The following is an 18,838-nucleotide window of genomic DNA, read 5'->3' on the forward strand; positions in this document are numbered from 1 at the left end:
TTAATGTCTTCAATAAGTGCAATTATGAGTACAACAGCCAATGTAAAATAAATAAACCGACTGATCAAAACAATAACTTAATAAACTGCAATAAACATTCTGTCAGATTGTTCATAAAGTCTAATTAGAACTTCTATATATAACGTAAAATAAATAATAAAGCATGAAGTCACTCAGAGCACAAAGGATAGAATTAGACTGAATAGATCTGCCCTTAAGGACTGGACAAATTGTCACGATACCCGATCTAGAATTTTTTTCAATACTGGGACTGATATAGTAGGTCTGGGCATTTATTGTATTACTTATCATGATAAATTTCTAATTATGATAAGAATTTTGATTTATCGTTTCAACGATAAATTCTGATTAGTGATTTTTAAAACCCCAAAACTGTCCAGATTATTTCTAGCTGTCCAGATGGCTAGAAATAACAGTCAATAAATATCAATACATTTAAAAATATGATTAAATACAGATACTGTTTGCAGTTTAGTGATATGAATCACATTTTTTTATGTGACGGGAGTCCTAAAGAACACATATTACAAATGGGTATGTTTTTACCTAAAAGAGGAGTATTGAATAATTTTCATTGCTACATTTATAGTTAGCACTTTAGGATCCAAAAATACAGTGATAAAACTTTAAATCCATATCGTCCACCCTTATCAAACAGATATTAATATCAGTGCATTCCCAGATGATGCCCATCATATTTGTTTTAGTCGCTGCTAACATGGTTGATATTTGTGGCTTTTGCAGGCAGCACGGCAGCGAAGCAGAGGCAGGAGGTGTGGAAGTCCAAACGCGTCTTCTTCCTCACCCCTCAGGTGATGGTGAACGATCTTTCTAGAGAAACCTGTCCTGCAAAAGAGATCAAGTGTGTGGTGATCGATGAAGCTCACAAGGCATTGGGTAACCATGCCTACTGTCAGGTAACCGGCTTTCAGATCTTTACTTCCATCAGGGGTAAATGCTGAAGCTAATGATTATTATAGCAGTCAAGATGTTCAAGTAATTTAATAACTACTAAATGTATTTTGTTTGCAATAACAATCTTTACATTGATTACAGTAATCATCTGTTCTTCAGACAGATCATAAAGAAAGCAGCAGTGCACTGATTGCAAATTTTCTGGCCAATCACCGATTTTTAAAAATCCTGACTTGCTGATTTTTTTTGTGTGTGCGTGTGTGCAAAATATAGCAAAAAGTTGGAATGACTGTTGTAAACTGTTCAAATGGAGAGTTGACCTGGTTGGCCCTCTCTCATAGCAGAGCAAAAGGAGACAATGGCTGATTACTGTGTAGGGCACACATTGGCTCAAGCCCATGTTTCCGCGCCCTCCTAAGTAAAGCCCAGTGTCACATGTACGACAATGTGACCAAAGTCTTCAATATAGTGATGTGACATTCTGAGTGGCTCTTTACGATGAACGATAATTCACTGAGAACCGGCTCTTTGCTTTTGTAATGCTCTGCGCACACTGCAGTAGCTATTATTATTCTATTTTATTAACAATATGTATGTATTTAATAATCAAATAAAATACATACATATTTTATTTGTATGTATATTTGTATGTGGTGTGTCCCTGTCCTGAACTTTTGTAGAAGCAGTTAGTTCTACATATATGTACAATCTTGTGTTTGCATTACTGCTAATATGTTTTTGTTTATGACATTATCATCATTCCTCAGTCAATATATTGACACTTTTCAGTTCAGATCTGTCTGCGTGGACTTCATTTTCACATTTTTGTCATTTATGTTTCCTCCCTATCTACCTATCTACCTGTACCATGTTCGCTATAGTTCAACTTGGTGGGGTTAATGGGACTGAAAATAAACACTTTATTTTCTGGACCTATTTTCTCTCACTCAGGTGATCAGACAGCTGAGCAGTCAGACGTTGCAGTTTCGCGTCTTGGCCCTCAGTGCCACTCCAGGAGGAGACACAAAGGTGACATCACCTCGTCTGTTTTTCTGTAACTAATGTGACTTGAATTTAAATCGTCACGGTAACAAATCTCTGACCCTTCGTCACTTTGTGTCCTTTTTCCAGTCGGTTCAGTCCGTGATTTCCAATTTGCTGATTTCACACATCGAGCTGCGGTCAGAGGAGAGCCCAGACATCCAGGCTCATTCCCACCAGCGGAGTGTGGAGAAAGTGGTGGTTCCTCTGGGGGAGAAACTTTCATACCACCAGACTCGATACCTCCAGGTAGGAACACGCAGAACAGTTGATATAGCTACACTTCATCCTGAAGGACTCACCTAATTGATTCTAATTCAATGGATAAATATTAGAATATCACCCATTTCATTCAGTAATCTGATTCAAAATAAAACTCATGCATAGATTCATTACTGATAATTTTGGGAGATTGGTGATCGGCCGATAATTACATGTGAAGTCGATCTTATCCACCGATCTTGTCAACCTCGGCAAAGGTCTAAAAAAAAAAAAAAAATCTGCTGTGAGAGAGGGCTGACTGACAGATCGGCCCACCAGGTCACATCTGCATGTTCGCAGTTAACAATAGTTATCCCCTATTACCAACTCAGCGACTTTCTTGTTACATTTAGCGACATTTCGTACAAAAATCGGCCGAAATCAGAATCGGCAGGTGAGGCTTTTTGAAGATTGGTCACAGTGTTCATCTTGATAATTATGCCCTACATGTAATTAAAACCCTAATTTAATTTTCCCATAAAATTATATTAAATAAGAACAAAAAGAACGATTTTTCATGCAGAAATATGGACTTCCTGAAGTTTATCCACTTGTTCAGGCTGCCTGTTGCATGAATTACTGCATAAAGAAAATGAGAGACTCTGCTGTCTCTCATTTTCCTCTTGACACTGCTTACTAGATCCAAAAACCAATAAACAACCGAATATGGCAAAAGAAAAATTACACTCCTTTCATTTTACAGAGGAGTGGAAAAGAAATATTTTCTGCCTGAATTCTAAGAAAGTCTTCAGTTTCCTCCATCAAGTGGTGCTTTTTTTCTCCTCGGTCTTTCAGATGTGAAACAAACATGTTATGGAAAAAAATGGTCTCTTTAGAATCAGACTTTCTTTTTTCTGCACACCTGTGCAGTTATGCATATGATTTCTTTTTCATTCTAAATTTGGCATTAAAAGTTTCACCTGCAGGAATTTATCTGCAGAAATTTACCTGCAAATATGGTGACTTTTTGGTGACCAAATTAATCAAGACCAAGTGGAGTTGAGCGACTTTTCACCTTTCAACTTACGCTTTTTGGTGACGTGACATCATCTTTTAGCATTTAGCTGCTCTAACTGTTTCACTTGTGATCAACTGACTGTAATTTCATTGACTAAAACCTGCTTGAGTTGATCTTATGCTGACTGAATCAATGCATTTGCATCCAAATTTTTGTAGGCAAATTTCCTGCAGTAGAGATTTTTGCAGGTAAAATTTTACAAATTAATTTTTCCTTCTGACCTTTTTTGCTGGTGAAATATTTGATAGCAAATTTAAAGTAAAAAAAAAACATAAAAAATGTGATCTTAGGTAAGATTCCCATGAGAATATATTTATTTTATAGGTAGTTTGTGTGGTTGTCTGTGAAGACTGCAGGTTAAATAACTCGAGGTTTAATTTGTGATGCTGTGTAATGCACTGTAGATCCATTTTAGGTGTTTTGCTGCCACCTTCTGGTTATTTCTATTATTTTTAGTCTTGAATTTGTGGTAAAACCTCAGCATCACATGGCTCTCTCCAGGCTGTGTGGTTCTTTCTGGGTCAGCTAAGATCAAAAGGATTGATTTTTCTTGAAAGCATCCTCCTGTTTGACTCTGTGGTCAAGCTGTTAGTGCTGCCAGACTGCGTTTCGGGTTATTAAAGAAGCCGACCTGCTGCTGCTCCTTTCGTCTCGCCTCAGTGTCTGCGTGTGTTTTTGTAAATGTGCAGTGAGACGGGGTTTTCTGAAACATGGCGTCTGCAATTTAAAGCTTAGACATAACTGAACTTTAAGTTATTTAATTTTTCTAGTTTGTTGTCTTTAATTACAATCAGCTGCTGGTCGACCAGCTTCTGTCCTCTGCAGTTTGGCGTCCAGTGAGCATTACTGCAGCCAAGCAGACAGAATTAAACAACTGCTGAGAAAATCAGAAAAATGAGCCAGTCATGCAGGCAGGTGCTTGTTTTGAATTTTTCCAGCGACAGTTATTGGCTGATTTTAATCCCCAGTGTTCATCTTGACTGCTTCTCTTCTTTCCAAGTTGTTTTTGAGACAGAGGGAGTTTTTTGTGAGTGAACATGTAGTAGCTCAGAAGTAATGTTTTATTTATTTTAAGGTTGAGAGCAATGTTTTAAAAAGCTGTAAACATTTTAACGGCTTCTCTTTCACTACAGTTTTGTTTATCCACAAACTTTCCTGCTTAAGTTTTGTCAGATCTTTTGTAAGATGTTTCTATGGGATGCTGAAGGTCAGCAATAAGCATAAAATGGAGTTTTTATGGAGAAATACTTTATTATGCAAAGCATCACCATGTTCTAAATGGATTAAGATCTGGGGTTTCCTGGACATAAACCAAAAGTTTTAATGGTTTCATCTCTTTGCCTCCATGGTTTGATGCCCAGTTGTAGTGGAATAACATAATTTATAACCAGTTTGATACTTGATTATTGGAGAATATTTTGATCCTACTCCTCATGTATCACAGTGCTTTAGGTAAAATTATCCCTTGGTAAGCCTCAGCGACTGCTTAATACTTGTGTATCATTCACATTTCCTTCATGTTCGAGTCTGAAGGGTTGCAAAGTAGAAAAAAAATTGCCTCAGTCCTTTCTTGGAGAGATGTTGCTTTTTTGGCAACCATCTTGATATTTGATGTTACATTTTGAAGCAGGGTTTGATTGTTTTCTGTATTTGGTCTAATAAAAACAAAGCAGCTTGTTGGTTTGATAGAAATCACACACACACCCATTTTGTCTTTCCTGTGTTAAGCAGCGTTATATGCAGTTTGTGAATGCGGTTCGTAGTTAAACTCCTTATTTAAATTCATAAACTGTTTATGTTTAACACTACGACTAAATCCTGGAGTAAAGCTGCGTCGTACAGAGGTACTGGTCAGGTGCTAAGATTGCACATGTCAAAAGACGGGACACCAGCACATTTTATTGAACAAACAGAACACAGTAGCACTCATTTGTTGCATTTGAACTTTCACAGTACATATTATCACCTCGTTGCAAAACACTAAAGAAAAAAGAAGCATGAAAACAGAGCAATAACTAAACCCTCAAAGGGGGAAAAAATCTGCATATTCAATGGCTTTTATGCACATTAATGCTACTATCATTTGATTTAAATGAATTCTTTGGATGTAGTTGCTCTACAGTCTCAACTTCACACTAACACAAAATGTCATTTTTGCACAACTTTTGATGCATTTTATTAGAACTGTACATTGTATTAAATTGCAGGACAGACTACAACAGGCGCTTAAACTCTGCTGGCCAATGTGTTTTGCCAGTTGGATGAACATTATGTCTTTAATGCCTCCATTTAATACACAGCAGCTTTCAGAGTTGAAGCTCAGGGTGAGTTGTGATTAAAGAGGGTAGCGACTCTGAAATATTCCACAATAATACCTCACTGTCATGTTTTTCTAATATCGTACAGCCCTACGTGTTATTAAACGAGCAAACTTAGTCCTTAATCTTTCTTTTTCAGAAATTAAAACAGTTTTCAGCAGAATTTCAACAGCTAATGTTGAAAAAACACAATTTTGCAATTGCAGTGATTCTATTAAATAAGAAATGGAAATAAAATCTTTTCGCGCCATCATCCACCAGCTTCTTCCTGTCGTCTTCCTCTTCATGGTCTGCGCCAGTAGCGACATCCGGGTATAACTTGTGTGATGCAACAAAATATGTTTCCATTGCAGTTTTGTCAAATAAACCAATTTCGATTTGGCCAAAATACCACATCATTATAGCACCAAAATTTTTTCCCAAAACTGGTATGTTTCCAATATGCAAATCAGCATAGATTTTCTGGGGGAAACCCTGCATGTGGTTAATGGAAACGCAGCTATAAACAGCCCCATTCTGGAGAAAAACCATCACACAGTGATCATTTATCAGGTCTACATCCAGTTTGATTTCGACACCCTGCAGAAACAGAAACGCTTTCTTTAATCGGAGAAAGAACATTAGAAACATCGTCAGCTTAAAAACATTAAAATCAGCTTTTCTAATTACAGCAAATATACTCAGGATTTCTGTGACTTAATCATCTATTTAGCAGCAGTAGTGTTTGCGATGCACTAGCGAACTCTAACACCGACACAGAGTGGCCAGCAGAAATAGACAACAGGTACTTAGAAATACTTGAGTTTGTGTGTAAACAAGTCTTGGAGCCGGAGGAATGCCTTAATCTTGGATCACTAGAAGAAACACGCTGTACAGAATCTGGTGCTGGTTTTGATTGTCATTTAGCAGATAGATCTGTTGGCATTTGGTTTGTTGAAGTGTGATGCCCTGGAGCTCTACATTCATTTACAAACACGTCACCTTCTTTCTGTGCTTAGCTTAAATACAGCTTAGGCCACTAGCTTCGGTCCGGATAAAGTCTCCTGGATCTGATCTGATCAGGGCCTTAAGCTTGCTTCACACTCCCCAGCCTACAGAACCAACTTGTTGCTTTTAAGTCATCTAGGAAATATTGCACTCACTGCTGAGGGAAAGTATGCAGTGTGTTTAGCATCCCGTTCACCTGTAAGATGTGTTTTATTTTATTCCAGAGGAACAGCGCTGTCCTCAACATGAATGAACGTTATTATGGCTACGCAACAAACTGTGCGACCACTGGGAGCTGCTTCCTGTAGATTAACTGACCTAACCTCAGTGGATCACAAAGCGCTAACAGATGAAACTATCACACTTTACCAAAGGGGGCGCTGTGAGGAAAGGTTTATTATATCCAGCTAGAAGGAGAACAAACTGCTTCGTTTAGCATTGGTTCGTGTTAATGGGTGTATGGCAGTGGTTAAAATCAGGTGAAATAAAGATCGATCTAAAACGAAGGAAAGGGAATGATTTTTTCTCTCTTTTGTAGTTTTAAACTCAAAACCTATCGGTTTTGTAGTATGCTAGGCTGGTGGTTGTTTCAGGGGAAGGATGGTGACTTGAAACGGTCTGGAACCTGAGACTGTAGCTGAGCTAGTTGGGGCAGTGTCAAGAGTTCATGAGGCTTGAGGGTCACAGGTAGGATGGTTCTGTCTGGTCAGCGTCGCTCCAGGAACCAGATTTCATTCTCACGGTTGCTGTGAGCCGGGTTGGTGTAGCCGGCCACGATGAACGAGTTGTTGACGCACATGCCAGGGGAGTCCAGCAGCTCCGCCATGGCGTTGATCTGGTTGATGATGGTCACTTCGTTGGTGGGACCAGTAAACCCCCTGGTGGAAGGATGAAGAAAACGTCTCAGGGTTTTATTTTTATTCTCAGGCTGTCTGCACATCTTTAAAAAGTCTTACATTCATGTATTGGAAATTAAGGCCTTAAGAGGGTCTTAAATTTAATAAAATAACATAAGTTGACCTTAAATAATGATATTGTTTAAAATAAGATTAAATGGTTAAATAAAAAAAAAAAACACAATATTTGATCTAATTTTTATCAGATTAATCGATTGTCAGAAGAATTCCTAGATTAATCGATCGCTAAAAAAATTATTAGTTGCAGCCCTACAAAAGTTTGAGTCATGTGTCAACATCTTCACGGCACTATGTGTTTACAGGCGATTTAGACTACCGGTAACTAGCAAGAAATAAGTTCTTGCTAGTTACCGGTACCTGCAAATTTAGAATATTACCTGCTAGTCTGACTAGCAAGCTAAATTATATTCTAGCAACCAATATATTGGTAACTAGCTTAGTTAGCAGTAGCTACTGCAACAATAGCCATTCTAGTAATATCAAGATAGCAAGCTATTCTAGCCTCTAGTCAGCTTACCAGCTAGCAAGAACATATTAGCTAGCAAGAACATAGCAAACCCAAATTATTACCATGGAGCGACAGACAAAAATTACCGCCACTCGGGGAGAAACCCAACACACAGCATGGTATGGTGACGAAAGTTTAACATTTTTCAGCTTTCTTGTGTCGCGTTGATACCACAGCTACGTGTACGAACTAACAATTTCACATGCATAATGTCATTGGTTGGTTAGCTGGAGGAGGGCAAGCAATTGTTGCAAACCTTAAGCACAAATTTAGTTTGTTTTTGCCAATTGTTCACTTCTGTTGCATACTTTTAACCATATGCATCCCCTGCATATAATTTTTCAGCCTTAAGTTTAATTGTAGGTGACCTTAAAAAGGTCTTAAATTTGGCTTGCTGAAACCCACAGCTCCTATTCTCTACTAACCTTGTGTAGACGGTAGCGGCTGGCCAGACTTCGATGACAATCTCGCCATCATATGGCTGTGGCGGCTGGGCCTGATGCTCAATAGGAAGGTAGTACGCCACAGTCACATCCTGGGAGATCACGGAGTGGTTCTCATCTGTCCGCACTATTGTCACGATGGGCAACGTCATCCCAAGGTAGTCTCCTAAATCAGACAGACATTGGAACAGGACACTTTTATTTCCATGATCCATTCTGATGGGTCATTATAAAGTTAAATACCGTCATATCTGTCATCTTGTGCATCACAATAAATAATGGAAAATCCTTTCCAAGTCAGATGCAGCGTTGCTTTTGGACTCACCTAAGGAGTTCTGCTGACAGATGTATCTCATTATTCTCATGAAACCGTAGCAGATGCTCTGTTCGTATGTGTCCTCACGCATAGTTATGCAAGCCCAGTGGCCCTTTTCGTAGTGGCGTTTCTCATATAGCTGCTCCCCACACTGAGAAGGAAATGGCAGAAATGTAAACAAGATCCAAGCAAACATTTTACAGATAAAATTAAACGTAACATGTGAGAAATGTCAACATTTTTAAGTTTTATTATTGATATATTTCTTTACTCTGGGAATTTATGTGCATTTGGTTACTGCCTTAATGTTCAGCTGCTTCTCAGTAAATTAGAATATCATCAAAAAATTAAACTCAGATTCACACAGTGAGAAATATTTTCAAAAGTTTACTTCTGATAATTTACTCAAGTGCTCTTGATGCTATCTCTATACACAATTCAATAGGTGTACTTGAATTTTCATTCAAGTACACCATTTTCTAGATTTGTCTGTGACTTTGTTCTAAGGACCAGTCTTTTTCCTTCCACTCAACTTCCCATTAAAATACTTGGATACACTTTGAGTGTACCATCAATTGTGGGCTGGACATTTGCAAAGTAGAAGTCTGCATCTGTGATTTTATTACATTTATTTATTTAAAAAAATCTCCTATTCAATTAGTTTTTTAATACATAGAGTAAAATTAATAGAAATAAAAGCTCTTAATTTCAGAAATGCCAAACTTTTTAATGTTATTCTAAGTTATTGGGATGCATCTGTGTATCGTTTCATTTTAGTTCACTTAAAATTCACTTTGTCTTGAAACTAATTGGCTGTTTGACTAACCCAGGATTTGTTGCTGTCACATTACGCTCCAAGAACAGTTTGCCACGCTTGGCCTTTGTTCAACCGGAGTCTCCATCCAAGTTCTAATGAACTAATTAATTCAAGTTAAACCAATTAGCCCTCTTTTATTTATACACTTCCCTAAGGAGTTTAAAGAGCTTGGGTGACTCAGAATGTCTGCACATGACTGGGGCGGAGCATTTTTATGTCCTGACTGTAAGTGTGTGCATGTTATGAATATGAAATAAAATAAATGAACATTTAAAATATTTGCTTAATTAGGCTTAAACTACAATTCCAGTAAAATTCTGAGTTGCATGTAAATAGGTTAAAGTTTTATCAATATATTTTGTGGTTTTTGGTAATGATAAAAGTGACAATATTACTCCTCTTTTCAGTCCAACAAACAAAAATACTCCTCTGGAAAAACATTCCCATTTGTAATACACTTGTTTTATGACTCCAGTCACATAAATAAGTGGGATTTGCATCACTAAACTGCACACAGTAACTGCATTTTATCATATCATATTTATTGATACTCTTGTTGAACAAACAGTGCAGTTTAGAATTCCATCAGTAATTGGAATTTATTATAACAATAAATTTATTTATCACGATAAATGATAAGAAAAAAGCTAGCATGATCATTTTTTAATAACAGAATAATTCAAACTAAATTCTATTACACATGGAAAAATTATTTCTATTTTTAAAGTTATGGTGCCACATTTGGGGTAAACAGATTTCAAACTTAACTTTTTTACTATAAATTCAGTGTTTGTCTGCTGATATTATGTTCAAATAGTTAAAATAATATGCCACACTTAATTTTAAAATCAAAATAATTAATTGTTTAGTTTGTTACTTTTGTAATGTTAAAATCAATGGCCACAACAACAAAAATAGTATGCTAATGATATTAGCTTTATAGTAGCTCAGGAACAATAAAGCATCTGGTGTTGACATGTTGGTATGGGGGTCCTGGGCCCCAAAAAGGCTTGGGCTGGCCCTGGTATGTAAAATCCTCAAACGTCTACAAAGATTGAACTCTAATTTTCTAGGTCCTGTTCCTATTACGCTTAGGTACTTCAAACCAGGTCACCGTTATAATTACTAGAATAACAGCATAAAAAGACCGGGTTACGTAATTAAAGAAGATTAAAAAAGATGGATACCTTCTCTTTTCGCAGTAGGAGGGTGAATGGGATGTGCTCTCTTTGACTACGTCCTTGGTTGTCGCTACTTAGCTGCTGAATTGGTTCTGCCATATCTGTTGAGCAGACAAAACAGAAATTAATCAATTTTAAGGCCTATATAAACCATTCAAACCTGGTCAATTAAATTCAGTTTAATCCATGAACCAACTCTCAGTTTTTTATTTTTTGCGTTCAGCGCAGCACATGTGGTCCTCCTGTTTGTAATCTGCGTGCAATGCCTTCGCCCCCTGCAGCTTCTTGGCTGGCAGTGTTTGCGTTTTGAGTGAGGTTCTGCCAGTAGGGCGGAGCGCATGCCAGGATGCTGCTGGGAGTTTCGTTCGTTAGAGCCGACCCGGCCCAATGCCAGGAACAGGAACACACCGGCGTTAGCAGCACAAGTCAGCGTCCGATTCTAACCGAACCAACTTGAATTCAGCCACAGGAGTTCAAACTTGCCGTCGTAGTTTAATTGGGTTTTGTCGGTCAATGCAGTGAAGGGCAACTGGGTCAAAGTGGCCTGTCGTGTTTAGAGGATCAATGATTCGACAGCCAACTAAGCTGCTGTAGAGAGCCATCAACTGAGAACTGATGTGTGTCCATTTTAAAATATTGTTTTATCTGATTAAGTATTTGTACTGCTTGTACTTTTCCACATTTTTCCATCCAGTTTATATAAATATAAATAAACTTTAAATTCTAATTAACATTTATCACTGGACCTGACATATGCAAAATAAACAAAACAACAAAATTAATTTTGAAGTTTCTGTAAGTTTCAAACTGTACTGAGACCAAAGCACCAGACTGAAGACTTCGTCATTCAGCTTTTAAGAGAAAAACAGTAAATCATGCAAAAGGAAATTGAGCTCATTTGACTTTTTTATGCAGTTAATTGATTTATTGGTTTATTAGTTATTACGACAGGCTTTGGCTTTACGTGATAAACGTGAAGTGAAAGAATATATATAAAGGATTTCAACTTTTTACTAAATCCGAAAAGTGTGTTTTCTCATTCAGCTTCCTTCCTGAAAAGTCTTATGGCGTAAATTTTAACATTCAGGTTTCGCCTCAGATTCTAAAGTTGAATGTCGGTCTGGACTTTGACTAGGCCATGCTTCAATCTCTAGCTGTATATTTAGGGAAGGTAAACCTCAGCCGTAGTCAAGTATTTTGCATCCTGCAACAGATTTTCTTGGCCCCATTCTTCTTCTCATTCACTCATCAGCTTCCTCCTCCCAGCTGATTTAAGAAAAACAAAAAGGCGAGATACCTTCACTGCCACTGGCATGTTTTGTTTCAGAAACGGATCAGTGGCCATTAGAGCAGCACTAGATTTTTAACTGCAGTTGCCACACTGCAAAAACACAAAATCTTACCAAGTATTTTTGGACTAGTTTCTGGTGCAAATATCTTTGTTCACTTAAAATAAGATGAAACCAACTTACAAGTAACTTTTAAGCAAGAAAAAGGAGCTTGTTTTGAGTAAATAATTCCTTAATATTGACTGGTTTCATTGTCAGATTATTTCACTCATAAGATGGGCAAAATGCCATAAGCTAAATAATTTGCCAATGAAATAAGTGCATTTTCATCTTGTTGAAAAGTTACTTATGAGGTAGGTTTGTTTTATTTCAAGTGTATTAAGATATTCATGCTAAAAACCAGACTAAATATTTGGAAAGATTTTATATTTTTGCAACTAATTGCATGTCAGTGAATGCTAAGAGCTGCTGGGATGCAATAGTTTGTTGTGAATTAAATTTAAATTACTTTGCATAGCTGCAGAAATCGATTTGTTTTGTTTTGTTTGGAGCACTGTGGTCATATCAGTGCAACACAGTATCAGAACTCATTCTCTTGGGAAACTACTGGCTCCGTTTTAACGTTTATTTGGACGGTGCTAACTCTGTCATCAGTTTTTAAAACGCTGATCCTCTCAGTTAGAAAATCCCTGCAAGTGGTTTTGTTCTCGGTTGATGATGAAGGTCTGAGGGTAAAGGGAGAATTATGTTCCCGACACTTCTACTGGGACCCAGTGGCCTCACTAACTGCATTTACAGACAGATTAATAGAGCAGGAGTGGGCGCCATGTTTGTGGTTTGTCTAAAGCTACAGGCCCAGTTCACACAGATTAATACAACAAATACATTTATATGCACTTTGGCCTTTTATCCACACAAAAACTCGGTTTAATATACTTCCTTTCACATGATTCTCAATCGATATTGTCTTATGTTTTTAACTTCATATTTAAAAGTAGTTCAACCTACAGGTTGAACTACATGTTTAGTTCTTGACAGGAAGTCATTGTTGTTTTGATGCGATCTGATTGGCTGACTCAGGTTTGCATGTTTTAAAAAAACAACACTCAGGGTGGATTTGTGCTGGTTTATGTGGATGAAAACTTTCCTGAAACCGATCCTGTGTGTAAAATGTTACTTTTTACACAATGTCACAGAAATATATTTGTTTATAAAGACTCGGTTACTTGAACAAGGCTTAAATTGTGCTAACTGACCAGAGCTAAGGCTTGCTTTTAAACTTATGAATACATCTGAAATCAGCTGTTTGATTTTTAATGTTCTACTTCTGTGGGTTGCCTTACTGTGTTGGATATAGACCCAACACTGGTGGCTAAAGATGGAAAGTGTGACATATAAGTCTGATTTTAGAATCTGTAAATGTTTAACAGCAGCCAAAAGTTGGTAAAAATAAATGCATCAAGTGGAGAGATTTTTTCTCTATAGGAGCTTGCTTTGAACTCAAACATCTATAAATGTTCGTTTTTCAGGGAGATCTAACGCTTCTTTAAAAAAAAAAAAAAAACACCAAAAAACTAACTGTCTTTTGAAGGCAGCCTCCTCTTTCTGAATTTCTGTTGCTACAAAGCAGCTGTAAGCTGAAGCAGTAAACAGGAAGTTACCCAAAAAACTCAGAACTACACCCACAAATTTATTAGAGAAGTTGTTGAATTACAACTTTAGTTATGAGAGGAAACATCCATGTAAAAGCTGATCCTAGAGTTGGATGATTGTTTTTGCAATAGATAATTGCTGAATAAATGGTCAGTTGAAATAGCTATTATTGCCAGATGAAAATTAAAAATATTAAAAATGTTAATTACTAATTACATACATGGAAAAAGTCAGCGGTTTAGCCCTCAATATTAGTGACCTTAATTTTATCATGATTCCAGCCTTGAGTTCACAAATACAAGAAGCTACTTTGAGAAAAATAAACTGACAGACACAAACTTTTTTACAACCATCTGTGCTACTGCCCCAACAGAGGTAAGACATATTTTTGTTATGGTGGAAAAACTAAAATGGTGCCAATTCCTTCTTTATACAACCAATGAATCTGTTACAAACATTCTGGGAAAATTCTTGTTTTACTTGGAAATATGCCTCTCACAATGTCTGCATTTGAAAAGTGAGACAATGGTAAACAAGAAATATAAAACTCCCATTTAAATGTAGGTTGGAGTCTCAGAAACATTTCGTCTGTATCCCCTAAACATTCACTTACAGTCCAAAACTAAGCCAAACTGCAAAGGCTTAATTTTATTTGACATACACAAGCAAACTTTTGTTTTAAAAACAGTGTTTTATAATTAAAGCAGGAATTAAAATGTTAAAGTTTAGCAAGTCTCAATAGGTACATTGTTTTATTCTGCATGTCTAATCAGTGATTAGCAGTTTAAGACTATTATTTCTTGGCTTCACAAGGCAAAAGTCTGTCTCATAAATCACTAAACAAAACATTAATTTAGAAAAGTTTAGGTATACATTTGACAGGATGGAAAATTAAATATTTTTGGGATAACAGCTGTTTGAAATCTCCAACTGCATCACACTGTAATTTGTTTACCTCTTGTGTTTGTGGACATCTAGAAAAGTGAATACATTAAAATAAAAGTTAAAAAGTAATTTCAGTCATTTTTTGTTTACAACTTAATCCCACAAGTTTAAATCAGGGAAAAGGAAGAGATGCATGATTCTGTAGGTTTATTATGCTACCAAGTCAGTTAATATTGCTTATTTTTATTCTTTTCTAGTTAAATATAACTTTATACCATTATGTTATACTTTTTTAGTTTGTTCCCTTACAAAAATAAATCAAGTTTGAAGATATATCACTCAGTGCTGCCTGCGTTTACTTTATTTACCAGACTAGAACAATGTGGTTTACATTTAGTGTAGAGCTTTATTATGTTTAATTGCACTGCAAGTTTTAATTGTTTAATTAACAGTAGGTAAGCAGAATTGTTTGAAATAAACAAAATTATCTTTAACTCAATGTTTTCAAGCAAAGTTAAGGTTTCAAAATAGCAACATTTTGAAACTTCTGTCTCTTAATGACAGAGATAGGAGTGTCCTCCACCCTGCCCTGCCCTGCCCTCCCATACCTATTGCTGCACACTAAAAACAAAATAATTTTAACAATTTTATACAAAAATACATATTTCTTTATGTTTGTGTGTAAATACCATGCTGCTACATTGTGAGAATTTCAACCCAAGCCTGGTTTATTGTAACATTTATAGCATAAATAGTAATTTTCCATTACAATTTCTTGTTAACTTTGTTTTTTTGTGACTCAAAACTTTGGGAAACTATTCCACAAATGTCTATTTTTAGCCAACCCTTTGCGTGAAGAAAACCGTTTAATTGTCATAATCCTAAGTGTAATTATTGCATTCAGTAGTTAGCACTATGTAGCTGAGACACCTGGGTGCCTGAAGCGCTGGGACTGTCCTGTCTGGAACTGGTTTCTCAGGAAACTAGGTCACTCTGCGCTGTGGAAAGACCTAAGACCGTTTGTTTTCTAAAGTTCATCCTGACCTTTTTAACTTATCAGACACCCAAAGTAAAGTTTATACTTAAAAAGTAAAGGGTCCTGGAGAGGTGAGGCCACTTTAAAGCATTTATTAGTGAGAGTAAGCTGTGTAAGCCGTAGTTTTTGTGGATTTTTACCTGCAGAAACTTCGACTTGGTGGCCCCTCGCCACTTCCTGCCAGTAATGTAGCAGTCGGTCTGAACCGTCCTCTGCCTCCATAGTTTCTCCCTCCTCTTCCAAGCTGCCGTTGCCCGAATCTGACAGCTGGTCCTCGGAGAAGGACTCCAGGTCCTCCAGGGTGATCATCCCGTGTTGGTCGATGGCGTCGCCGCCGCCTCCTCCTCCTCCGCCGCCGCTCATCTGACAGCCTCCTCGGTCCATATCAGGAGTATTAACCGTCTACTGAGAGAAACAGACCTCGAATGACAGCTAAAACAAGCCGAATCTTTTTTTTTTTTTGTCGAAGTAACTGTTGTTTTTCTTTTTACTTCGTGTTCGTGTCGTCCAGATTAGAACAACCAGTACTTTCTAGTCAACAAATTAGGCGCTCCTAAACTACACCCGACGCTCTCAGCCATATTTTCAATCCCTTGTTTACATCCGACGTGAATGAAACATGTTCCTCAGCTGGTGACTCTTTAAAAGAAACCCCTAAAAACCACAGCGAGCCGAGCAGCCGCCACCGTCTCCCGTGCAGAGGAGCGTGACGCTCCGGAGCTGAGGCGTCTGTGATGTTTATGAGGGCGGGCCGCGGGTCACGTGACGCTGCGCGCTCCACAGTCCCCGCCCCTCCGAGCTGTCCGAGGTCTTAGCACCTCTGACTCCTGTGTCCGTCTGAGTACATCCAGTACTTCACACACAAGGATCCTTTCTGTTTCACCCTTAAACCACATATTTATATGTAGAAAGAAACATTATGTGATATTATTTGTGTTTTATAAATCCTCTAATCATTTCATGACTCTTTTGGAGGTATTTGTGACCATAAAGAAGTTAATTTGCATTGAATTGAAGAGTATGTTTACTTATTTTAAGATAAAATATGTTTGAAAAACAGAGGACTATTATAAACAAAACTGAGAATGAGCACTAGGGGACAGCCTAGACAGGATTTTCTCTGATCTGTGTCAACGCTGCAACAGCTAACCACCATGTTGTACCCTTCAACATGCACGTAGTGAGGAGGACATTATATAATCCACTATGTTCTGGGAAGGGGAGTGTCTGTGTGAGTCCACACTGAGACTGATATGCACGCTAACAATCCTCCACAAGGAGGTGGAACCTCTCAGGCTCACTGCATGGCCCCATGGCTCTACTACAATCAGCACAGATGGGGCCCTCACTGCTTTGCAGCAACAGTATTTACATTAAAAGTTTGTATAACAACAATTTAATTAAATCAGTTCATAAATGATCATCTCTGCCCATATTTGCAGTGATATTATCATCCAAGTCATAAATATGTTAAAATTTTAAATACATATATTTTAAGTCTATTTTTTAAAGAAATGCAAGCTTTGATTTCTATTTTTATTGTAAGTGTGTTTATATAAGCTTTCTCTTTTAATGGTTTCTTTTTTATTTTTATACTTATTTCTGGTCTCTTCCTTTATTCCCCAGTAAAACAAGAGAGAGTATATAAAAAGCAAAGAATTAAAAACACAGATTATTATACCTGTTCACTTTTCTCCTGAGTCCAATGCTTTACTGAAACAATATTTACATAAATTGCATTGCATTAATACAGTGAATATATACTCTTACTTTTTGTAAAAAAAAAAAAAAAATAAGAAAAATAAAGAATAAACACCTGCTAAGGTCAGCTGGAGATCTTATCACACACTTTTCACTTTTCTCATCGATCTGTACAGATTAATACACATTAAAAGTTGATTATCTCTAATTTATTTTAGAAATTCTTTCTAAAAAATAATTAATTTGATCAGCTTGACTTCTATCTATATTGTATCTGTTGTTAGTATCAGCTTTCTATTTTTTGTGATTTATTTTTACATTTATGCTCTGATAAGTTGATCCTACTTAGTTCACATGTGTCAAACCTAAGGCACGGGGGCCAAATCCGGTCCGCCACAGCTTTTTATGTGGCCCTCAACACTCTAGATAGCCACATAGATAGAAAAACTATATGTATAAATTAATTCAAATCAGTTTTTATTATTTATATACCATCAAATTACATCTATGTGAAAAGATGTTCAAATTATTTAACTTTAAGAAGTACTTATCGAATGCAGAGACAACAATTTTTCAATGTTTTATCAGTTTGTTGACAAGAATAGCTTTCTTTCAGCCTACTGACTGGCAGTGCTCAGCAACAACACCATTAATTAGATCAATGTTGGAATTTCCAACAAACCTAATTGGCCTTTGCATTCAGTCCATCCTGGTGTCGAGATGCATGTCAGCTCAGGTCAGGCTGTGTTAATTTTAGCCGAAGCTTTTTCACTCTTTCCTCCGTGCCTTTTAGCCAGGCAGCAGCAAGTTCACACTGAGCATGCTCAGACTGGACGTCTTCTTAAGGAAAGTGGTCTGTTTGATGTTAATAGCTGGTAACGCTGTGCTTGAGCGATTTTTGCTCTTAAGCACTTAATCTTATAAATAAATTGTTAATTTCACTACTAATAAAAACTTCTTGTTAATATGCCACATTGATATAATCAAACTCTCTTTCTTTGACTTTAACATAAAGTATTTACAGCAGTTGAAGGAAAAAAAAATAAGACCAACACTTAAGAAATTAGCTAAAAATTTTATTTAAAGTATAAAACAACTTGCAGTTTTCTCTTCTGAACTTTCCCTGTTGTTCCAACCAGTCCAGGCAAAAATGTTGACCTCAGTAATCTGGTTCTGTGTAATCTCATAATCTGGGCTTGACCGTTGTGTACGCATTTCCACACTGAGCTCCACCTGTCTGTCAGCCGACTGTGGAAAGCACTGGGGCTATTTTCTGCTGGGAATGTGGAAATAAGTCACCATTTGGGCTTAAATTACTGGATAAATTTAAATCTGTGCTCATTTGAAATTCCAAACATTACTGGGAAGAGAAATTAGCATAATTATTTTTATTAAATTATAAAATATACCACGTCGGCTTCACACTATTATTCTGAGACAATAATATGAACTGATTTCCAGAACAAAACATATTTTAGTTACTCTAACCTGCTTCCAAAATGATTGAAGATCAATAAAAAGCAGACATAAA

General features: G+C 36.9%; 2 protein-coding genes across 4 annotated transcripts in view; one reads left to right on the plus strand and one right to left on the minus strand.

The window, feature by feature from the left end:
- The window catches only part of fancm (FA complementation group M), a 47,217-nt gene that overhangs the window by 1,632 nt on the left and 26,747 nt on the right, over positions 1–18,838 (plus strand). For all 3 annotated transcript variants that reach the window (XM_014983435.2, XM_088002710.1, XM_014983436.2), the window contains exons 2-4: positions 766–938; positions 1,888–1,965; positions 2,068–2,226. In XM_014983435.2, coding sequence (XP_014838921.2) covers positions 766–938; positions 1,888–1,965; positions 2,068–2,226 — 410 coding nt within the window. The remainder of the gene's footprint in view (positions 1–765; positions 939–1,887; positions 1,966–2,067; positions 2,227–18,838) is intronic.
- soul3 (heme-binding protein soul3) lies at positions 5,136–16,355 on the minus strand. The gene is made up of 5 exons (XM_014983440.2): positions 15,747–16,355; positions 10,750–10,844; positions 8,755–8,896; positions 8,412–8,595; positions 5,136–7,439 (listed from the first exon to the last, which is right to left on the minus strand). Exons 1-5 carry the CDS (start codon positions 15,988–15,990, stop codon positions 7,268–7,270), a joined length of 837 nt encoding a protein of 278 aa, XP_014838926.2. The 5' UTR covers positions 15,991–16,355; the 3' UTR covers positions 5,136–7,267.

The sequence above is a fragment of the Poecilia mexicana genome, unplaced genomic scaffold (assembly GCF_051168715.1).
Source record: "Poecilia mexicana isolate PSO_F unplaced genomic scaffold, ASM5116871v1 scaffold_22, whole genome shotgun sequence".
NCBI classification, from domain to species: domain Eukaryota; kingdom Metazoa; phylum Chordata; class Actinopteri; order Cyprinodontiformes; family Poeciliidae; genus Poecilia; species Poecilia mexicana.

Bases quoted from the DNA above. Each gene is read 5' to 3' on its own strand.
- soul3 (XM_014983440.2), bottom strand. From the start codon at position 15,990: ATGGACCGAGGAGGCTGTCAGATGAGCGGCGGCGGAGGAGGAGGAGGC. The intron at 10,845-15,746 runs GTAAAAATCCAC...TCTGCTCAACAG, and splicing joins CCAAGTCGAAGTTTCTGCAG to ATATGGCAGAACCAATTCAG. The intron at 7,440-8,411 runs GTTAGTAGAGAA...TCCTTCCACCAG, and splicing joins GCCGCTACCGTCTACACAAG to GGGGTTTACTGGTCCCACCA.